The sequence below is a fragment of the Delphinapterus leucas genome, unplaced genomic scaffold (genome assembly GCF_059928025.1).
Source record: "Delphinapterus leucas isolate spDelLeu-1000000601 "Yukka" unplaced genomic scaffold, BTC_Dleu_Yukka2 spDelLeu_asBTCV2_sq25, whole genome shotgun sequence".
Taxonomy (NCBI): Eukaryota; Metazoa; Chordata; class Mammalia; order Artiodactyla; family Monodontidae; genus Delphinapterus; species Delphinapterus leucas.
This window is the reverse complement of record NW_028322234.1, coordinates 5,929,927-5,938,987: the sequence shown is the minus strand read 5'-3', so window position 1 is coordinate 5,938,987 and position 9,061 is coordinate 5,929,927. Positions and strand designations below refer to the sequence as shown.

General features: G+C 55.2%; 1 protein-coding gene across 1 annotated transcript; it reads right to left on the bottom strand.

Annotated features, from left to right (window-relative positions):
• Positions 1 to 353: 353 nt before the first annotated feature.
• On the bottom strand, positions 354 to 2,829 carry KLF2 (KLF transcription factor 2). The gene is made up of 3 exons (XM_022558666.3): positions 2,569 to 2,829; positions 1,567 to 2,383; positions 354 to 1,017 (listed from the first exon to the last, which is right to left on the bottom strand). The coding sequence occupies exons 1-3, from the start codon at positions 2,641 to 2,643 to the stop codon at positions 842 to 844; spliced, it is 1,068 nt and encodes a 355-aa protein (XP_022414374.1). The 5' UTR covers positions 2,644 to 2,829; the 3' UTR covers positions 354 to 841.
• Between the last annotated feature and the right edge of the window lie 6,232 nt (positions 2,830 to 9,061).

The following is a 9,061-nucleotide window of genomic DNA, read 5'->3' as shown; positions in this document are numbered from 1 at the left end:
GGCTAAAACCTCAGAAGCTTCCAAAAGGAGGTAAGGCTTTTTTCAGCCCAGGGGAGGCCACGTCAGTGGGACCAGCAGTTTCTCCAGCTCTGGGGAAAAAGAGGCAATTTATGGCTCAGGGAACAACCTTAAAATAACTGTCCCTCAGTCCTAAAAGGCAGTGTTTAAATTTATAGAAAAACCCACAGGTTCCTGGCAGCTGGGGGCTGCAGCTGGCAACCTCGGATGCTGGCCAGGGCAGGACCCACTTCACCCTGCCTCTGCCAGGCTGCCCTCCATCAAAGCTGCCCGCTCCCCCCAGCCCCTCCCACGTGTCCCAAGCCCCCAGCTTCCAAGCAGCCAGACCAGTGCTGTGATTTTTTTCAAAAGATGCAAAACTTTTTTTTTAATTAAAAAACAGCAAAATCTTATAAAAACGAACCAGGCAGTCAAAATGCCCACCTGTCTTCCTATTTACAGTAATACAATATCTGTCACAGTCATTATGTACAATATTATAAAAAATGTTGCACAGTACAAATTAAGGCTGTATTTTTCACGAGGCATCAAGCCTCGATCCTCTAGTGTAGACCCGGCAGGGGGGAAGACGACACTTAATTATTGCACCATTTTGAAAACAAAACTCGTCAAGGAGGATTGTGGTCTTCTCCCACCGGGCCTTCAGTCTCTGATGGGGGCCGGGCGTCGCCGTCGTCGTCGTGGGGGGAGCCCCCTCGGTGGCCACGCTGTGCCCGGCCCGGTCCTCTGGGCCCAATAAATACCAGTCACAGTTTGGAAGGGGGCCGTGCCCGGCGCGTGGGACCCGCCACGGCCGCGCGCGGGTGGGCGGGGGGCGTCCAGGCTACATGTGCCGCTTCATGTGCAGAGCCAGGTGGTCCGAGCGTGAGAAGGCACGGTCGCACAGGTGGCACTGGAAGGGCCGGTGGCCCGTGTGCTTGCGGTAGTGGCGCGTGAGTTCGTCGGATCGCGCAAACTTCCAGCCGCAGCCGTCCCAGTTGCAGTGATAGGGCTTTTCGCCTGCAGGGAGGGGGCGAGAGCCGGCCTTAGTTTCCCTCCCGCCTGTGGCTCTGATACTCACAGACACTCACCCTGATTAGTGGCTACTCGGGCGCGCACAACCTACCCCTAACCAGCTCTCTGAAGGGCGCCCCGCTATGTTTTGAACCTCTAGGGATCCTAGGCACGTTATCTCCCATTCCCGGGTCTCCTGATCCTCACTCCCCAGGGGTCCTAAGCGCGCACAGTCCGCTCTGCAGTGTCTTTCAGCCACGCCCCCGGGGGGCTCCTAAGCTTGCACCTTCCCCCCCGACAGTCTGAGACATAGCATCCCCCTAGGTTTCGTAAGTGTGCATGCGTTCCCAAAGTACCGAGCGACATTCCCAGGAGGGTCCTAAGCGCGCGCCCCGTCCCCAGGGTCCGGAGCCACGCCCCCAGCCAAGCCCCAGAGGGCTAAGACCTTGCCCCCTCCCCAACCTCTGGGCCACGCCCTCTGGGGGGGGGGGCTCCTAAGCACGCCCTTCCTCCAGCTCGCCCAGCATTGGTCCCCAGCCCGTGCTCGCTGCCCACCTGTATGCGTGCGCAGGTGCGCCTTGAGGTGGGAGCTCTTGGTATAGGTCTTGCCGCAGCCCGCGTAACTGCAGGTGTGCGTGGCGGTGCGTTTGCGCGGCCAGGACCGCCGGCCGCGCTTGGGCTTGGCCTCCAGCAGCTCCAGCGGAGACGCGGGCGGCGTGAGGAGACCTCGGGCGGCTGGCGGCGCCAAGCCCAGAGCTGCGGCGGCGGCAGCCGCGTCGTCGAAGAGGCCGAAGGCGGCGGGCGCGGGCGGCGCGTAATGCAGGCCGGGCCCGGGCGCGCCGAAGCCGGGGCCACCGAAGGGAGGCGGGAAGGGGGCGCGCGGGCCGGGCGCGGGGAGGCGCGCGGGGCCGTCTGGGCTGAGCGGTGGCGTGTCGGGCGGTGGCGGGGGGCGGCCCCCGGGGCCTCGCATGCACGCAGCTGCCGGGCCCGGGGCACCCTCGCGCTTGAGGCCCCGAGGTCCGCGGGCCAGGCCCGGCGCGCAGCCGTAGCCGCCGCCGCCGTCTGCCTCGGGGGGTTCGGCTTTCACCAGGCGGCCCGGCGGCGCCAGCAGGAAGCGACCGTGCAGCGCTGGCCCCGGCGGCACGTCCAGCTCGGGCCGCAGTAGCTCGGACACCAAACCGCCCGCGGGGGCGCCGTAGGGAGGAGGGGCGCCGGGCTCAGTGTAGTAGAACGCAGGCGGCGGGGGCGGCGGCGGCGGCTCCGGGGCGGACTCAGCGCCCAGGCCGTCCAGCCCCATGGACAGGATGAAGTCCAGCACGCTGTTGAGGTCGTCGTCCGTGCCGCCTGCCTCGGGCTCTGCGCGCGGCCAGCGCTGCGGGTGACAGAGCGATAGGCGCGGGCGTGAGCGCGCGGTGGGGCCGGGGATCGCTGCCCGCTGCCTGCGTTCTACTACCCTAAGCCTGCTGTCCCTGCCGCCTGCGTTCTACTACCCCGCAGCCCACGTTCTACTACCCTGAGCCAGCCGCCCCCGCCGCCCGCGGTCCCTGCCGCCCTCACCTCCTGCAGGCCGCGCTCCCGGCACGGGCTGGCGAAAGTGGAGAAGGACGGTAGGATGGGCTCGCTCAGCGCCATGGCTGGGACCCGGGGCTGACGCGGATTCGGGACACCGGTGAGTGGCTGCCCGGAGCCGGGCTGGTCGGGACGCGGGCGGGTGGGGACGGCTCTGCGGGCAGCGGCCGGGCCCGCCCAAGCCTTATAGGCGCGGCGCGCGCGGGGGCCGGGCCAAGGCGGCGGCGGCGGAAACGCGTCCCGGATGGGGACGAGCTCCGGGCGCAGCCTAAATTTAGCCGCGGTATATAAGCCGGCGGGCGGCGGCGGCAGTGGCCACTGAAGCCGCCAGGGCCCTGAGCGGCCGGCTCTGCCCATCGTGCGCTGCTAGGCGGCGCCCCCGGCCCGGGCCCGCCCCCGCCTGTCTCCCCGGCGACGGCGTCAACACACGCTCCACAACAGCAGCGTGACGCTCAGGGATCCCCGGGGCACCCCGTGGGCTCCCGCCTGCGGGAGCACAAGGAGGACCTGGAGCGGGGGCGGCATCCGGGGCCTGCAGGGATCCCTGATGGATGGGGAGATGAGCCCCCGCAGCCACAGAGGGGTCCACAGAATCCTAGGTGGATGAGGTTAACTGGGTCCCGCGAGCTCAGAGTGGCTTTCCCCGGACTCAGCTCCTCATTTTCTGCGAACCCACCAAGCCTGATCCACTGTTATGCCCACCGCTCTGTCAAAAACCTTGCACGATGACAGCAAGAAATGTTAAGTCTTTGAGACGCTCTCCCTCAAGGAAGCCCTTCAGGGCGGGGAAACTGAGGCTCAGGAGGTGCTGGGAGACGCTTGAGGTCCTACAGCTGCCAGCAGGCCTGGTGCCTTTACTGACTCACGTAAGTGAGGAGACTCATGACAACGAATCTAACAACACAGACCCAGCACTAGAGGGGCCACAGGGAACAAGCCATCCCTGTGAGCATGTAAACACCCGCCCCCCCCCACACACCACCACCAGATGCCCCACACCAGGCATGGGGCCTGCCAGGAACGGACTGTTACTCCTGCTGTTACTGTGTGCTGGCCTTGTGTGGGCACTGGGAACACATTTGCCAACAGGCAGACAAATCCCCTTACCCTTGGGGCTTTCACTGTAGTTGGGGATGGGGGCGGAGAAGTGAAATAAACAACTATATTGGGGAAGGCAGGGGAGGGAGATGGGTAGTGAGTGTGTGTGAGAGGGGAGAAAGAGGATGGTGGAATTTTGAACCACACCCAGGAGGAGATGTGTGAATCAAGACCTGGGGAAAAGGGGAGCCACGTGGGTATCAGAGGGAGAGCATCTCATGGTGTAACCTGGAGCCAGTATCCAGCCCTGGTCTCTTGATTCCAGAACCCATGTTCATGCCTGGAGGTGTCCATGGTCAGCCACAGCCCCACGGCCAGGTGGTAAGGGGTGCAGGCAGCTCCTGACCTGGAAGCCTTCCCTTGGGGGCCAGGAGGGTTTTGTCACTGACAGCATCTGGACCCCCACAGCCCAGGGACACTGCAGGGGGTCGCCTTGCCATCACAGAGGCACCAAGAGACCACTCTGGGGTCCACAGTCCTGGACCCTCCCAGCTGGAAGGAGCCTCAGAGGTGTGCCATCTCATCGTGATTCATCAGATTGTGGATTAGGCAAACACTTGTTGATAAGCCCTATTTGCCAGGTGTGGGGCACCCAGAGGTGCTTCAGTCCCAAGCACAGTTGCTGGGGTGGTAGTAGTGCAGGGATCCCCTCTGCAGCTTTCCCGGGCTGCTGGAGATTTCAACTTGAGCGCCAAGATGCTTCCTGTGGCTGCCACTGTGATGGTTGAGAGTCAGCCTCGGCCACTGACCACTCTCTGTGTGACCTTGAGCAAGTGGCTCTGCCTCTCTGGGCTCACTTCCTAATCTTGAGAAATGCAGAATGTAACAGTACCTTACCCCAAAGGGATATCATGAGGGTCACGTGGGCGCTTTCTCTTTGGTGGAAATGTTGACGATATCCTGTGAGCTCACTCAAGTGCTGGTTAGATGAGCTTTGCTCACTGCCATTCCGTTCTCTGGGCCTCAATGTCCCTGAATGAGAACGAGGGGAAGTTGAAGGGAATCAAATTTGTTTCCCAGGATGTATAATTCTCAGTCAGTTGCGGACCTCTGCTCCAATGGCGCCTGGGGCCTCCCCTCAGCCTCGGCTAGCTCCTGCCGCTCTCTCCAGCCCATCCCCGTCCCTTCCTATTCTGTTTCCTTGCCAGTTCTGGAACACACCAAGCACATTCCTCCCTCCAGGCTTTGTACTTGCTGTGCCTTCCACCAAGCGTTCAGTCCTCTCACTTTCCACTTGCTTGGCTCAGGCTTACCTCCCGCCCCCTCCCCCCCTAAACTAGTGAACTTTATTTTTATAGAGCAGCATCAGGTTTACAGAAAAAAATGATCAGAAAGTACAAAGAGTTCCCATATATCCCCTCCCAAGGCACAGTTTCCCCTATTATTAACATCTTGCTTTAGCGTGATACCTTTGTTACATATTGATACGTTATTATCCAGCCAATGTCGATACATTATTATTAACTCAAGCCCACAGTTTACTTTAGGGTTCACTCTTTGTGTTGGACATTCTGTGGGTTTCAACAAATGCATAGTGACATGTATCTGCTGTTACATCATACAGAACTATATAGAACTATCATATAGAACTGTTTTCACTGCCCTAAAAATCCCTCCCTCCCTCCCTTCTAAGTCCTGGTTAGGTTCCATAGTTTTACCTTTTGCAGAATGTCACCATATGTAGCTTTTTCAGAGTCTTCTTTCACTTAGCAGCATGCATTTAAGATTCCTCCATGTCTTTTGGTGGCTTGATAGCTCATTTCTTTTTATCAATGAATAATATTCCATGGTATGGATGTACCACAGTTTGTCCATTCAACTATTGAAGGACATCTTGGTTGCTTCCAGTTTGGGGCAATCGAGTTGCTATTGAATAGGCATTGAGTATGGCTGCTATAAACATTCATGTGCAGGTTTTTGCCCGGACGTAAGTTTTCAAGTTAATTGGATAAATACCTAGGAACACAATTGATGGAATGTAGGATAAGACTATGTTTAGCTTAGTAAGAGGCCACCAAACTGTCTTCCAAAGTAGCTGTACCACCAGCGATGAATGAATGAGAGTTCCTGTTGCTCCACATCCTCGTCAGCATTTAGCGGTGTTGGTTTTTTATATTTCAGCCATTCTAATAGGCGTTTGGTGGTATCTCATTGTTGTTTTAATTTGCAATCCCCTGATGATATCTGATGTGGAGCCCCTTTTCGTATGCTTATTTGCCATCTGTATATTTTCTTTGGTGAGGGGTCTGTTCAGATCTTTGGCCCAGTTTTTAACTGGGTTTTTTTTTTTTTCTTACTGGACTTTAAGAATCCTTTGTATATTTTGGACACGAGTCCTTTACCTGGTAGGTGTTTTGCAAAGATTTTCTCCCAGTCTGTGGCTTGTCTTTTGATTCTCTTAACGGTGCCTTTTGCAGAACAGAAGTTTTTCATTTTAATGAAGCCCAGCTTATCAGTTTTTCCTTTCACAGACTGTGCTCTTGGTCTCGTATCTAAGAAGTCAGTGCCAAACCCAAGGCCATCTCGATTTTCCCCTATGTTGTCATCTAGAAGATTTACAGTTTTGCATTTTACATTGAAGTGAATGATCCATTTTGAGTTAATTTTGTTGTTGTTAATTTTTGTTGTTGTTGTTTGGCTGGTTTTTTGTTTTGTTTTGTTTTGTTGCACGTGGATACCCAGTGGTTCCAGCACACTTTGTTGAAAAGGCTGTGTCCTCAGCTCATCTGACTGTGCGTTTCAGTGTAAATGTGGGCACTCCAAGCTCCACCCCCACCCACCGGCCCCGCAAATAGTACCCTTCCCCAGGCCATATAGTTCCTTCCTCCACCCCCTCTTTTCTGTTGTTGTTCTGCGGCACTTTTCACCATTGGTCATTATTTTTATCTACCCGTTTGCTTTTCTTCTGTCTCCACCACAAATAGTGTATGAATCACAGGGAGGATGGGAGCCAGGTCTATATTGGATCCATTATGTTCTTCAAGCCCAGTTCAGCACACAGTAGGCGCTCAATAAACGTTCACCAGAGGGATGAACAAGCAAATGAATAGCTACATCTCTTGCGGCTCTTCAGAGGAACTTCTGCAGGTGGCTCTCTGCTCCTGTGGGATTGTCTACACTCTCTCCTCCTCACCCAGCCTCCTGTGCACCTTCTTTGTCACCACGGGTGGTAATAAGTTGAATGTGTCCCCAAAAGATACGTCCATGTCCTCACTCCTGGTACCTGTGAATGTGACTTTAATTGCAAAGAGGGTCTTTGCAGATGTAATTAGGGGTATCAAAATGAGATCATCCTGGGTTAGGATGGGTCCTATATCCAATGATAAGTGTCCTTATAAGAGAAAGGACACAGAGATACAAATGTAGAGAAGGCCATGTGAAGATGGGGACGGAGATTGAAGCTTTGTTGCCATAAGCCAAGGAATACCAAAGATTGCCTGGGGTTGCCAGAGGCCAGGAAGGAGGCCTGGGACAGATTTTCCCTCGGAGCCTCATCAGATGGAACCAACCCTATTGACACCTTAATTTTGGGCTTCCGGCCCCCAGAACTTATAGAGGATACATTTCTGTTATCTTAAGCCACCGAGTTTGTGTCACTTTGTGGCGGCAGCCCCAGGAAGCTCATACCGTCATGGTAACCAGCTGTTCTGCCTGCCTGCCTGCCTGCCTGGTTTCCTCTTCAGAAAGGGAGCCCCTCAAAGGCAGGGGCCTCCCTTGATTCATCTCTGTGTCCCCCAGGCCCAGCTGTGGACCTGGTGTTGAAACAAACGTGATGTGAGGATGCTGGCCACCCACCAAGGACCTCCCGGGGCAGCGTAAGACACTCCAGCAGAGCACCCAGGGAATGTAACCAGTTACACAGAGCCACCAATGAGTGTAAAGAACGTGGGCTTTAGTTGCCACTTTAGCTGTGTCTCCTTGGGCACATCACGCAACCTCTCTGAGCGTCAGTTTCATTGTGGGGTATGAGTATTTACTGCCTGATTATAGGCATGGATGAATGAGCCAGATAGAGGGTCTCAGGCAGAGGGAGAGGCTTGGCACAGAGGGGTTCGGAGCATGGCACCTCTCAGGCTGTGGTCCTGTCTCCCTGCTGTCCAGGCTGCGCCCACCTGTGTGGGTATGTGTCTTTGTGACGTCTCAGGTGATGGTGCTGTTGGAGAAAGAGCTCTGGACTTGAAGTCAAGTCCCAGCGCCACCTCTTATAAGCTGGGCGACTTCCTCTTGGCAAAGCTTCCAAGCAGCCTGTCCCACTTAAGTGGGGGAGAATAAGGCACATGTCCAAAGATTACATGGTCAGTAAGCAAACTGGTGATGCTGAAGAACACAGTGGGTGCTAAGTAAATGAGCACCCTTCTCCCTGTCATGGCTAAGTTCCTAAAGGGTAGGGACTGACTCTGTGTTCATGCCCTGCCAGCCCCCCTCTCACAGTTGGGAACTTTATGCCTCTTGATGGTGATGCCCTTGTTCTCATCTCTTTCCCAAGGCCTCCCATCCTCTCCTAACAGCCCAACATGAATAATCTAACCTGAGGGGGCAGATAGTTTCCCTCCAATCCATTGGTAATGTTTTGAGCACTGTGTTCACACAGATTCTGAGATTACATCCAGGCTCAATGCTGGAAAAGAGTGCTGTGATTGATTAGTGATGTCTCTCCATGACTGATTGGTGATGTCTGTCACTGGTGGAGCCTTGTTGGAGTAGTATGCATGCAGCTTTACACTTACCATCTCTTGTCAGGCTGTCTTTAAGGACCCAGGAAACTTGCAAATCAGAGGTTTTGAGCCTGAACAAAAAATAAATGTTGAGCTCCCTCTCCATGTTCTGCTGGACATGGAGAGGAAGGTAAAAGAGTACACAGCTCCATTTCTGCCCACAGAGAGCTTACAATCTCCTTTAACCGGGTCCTGGCCATTTCTAGTATCCTTTACTTCTTTCCACTTTTCTTCTAGAGTCTAGACCATCTCTCCCTTTACTAGTTGTTCCGCCCCAAATAGCTATTGTGTGCACTTGGCCCAACTCCCAAGAGCAAGCACTCAGGAATTCTACAGAAAACACGTCACTTAAAATACAGCTGAGCTTCCAAGACTAATTGTGAATGCTCTAGAGGAATTACAGTCGCATGACAGCAGCAACTGCACGATGACTCCCAGCTGGGGCAGTCGGGGTATTTCTGCTTAAGTTTGCATAAGTTCTTTGCAGCGTGTTGCCAAACTTAGCTCCCCATGTTGCAAAGATGTTTGGCAGCTCGGTGTTTCTCCAGGATGGGAAGTGATGCAGGCAGGGATGCTCCTGCAAGTGGGCTTTTTTCTGAAGTTCACCACCTTGCCACTGCCGTGCTTGTGGCCAAGGTCCAATGAGAAAGGGCACTTCCCAATTTGCC

Excerpts from the sequence above, each read along its gene's own strand:
- KLF2 (XM_022558666.3), bottom strand. The coding sequence starts at position 2,643 with ATGGCGCTGAGCGAGCCCATCCTACCGTCCTTCTCCACTTTCGCCAGC. Across the intron at positions 2,384-2,568 it reads GGGAGCGCGGCCTGCAGGAG|CGCTGGCCGCGCGCAGAGCC; the intron begins GTGAGGGCGGCA and ends TGTCACCCGCAG. Across the intron at positions 1,018-1,566 it reads GCACCTGCGCACGCATACAG|GCGAAAAGCCCTATCACTGC; the intron begins GTGGGCAGCGAG and ends CCCTCCCTGCAG.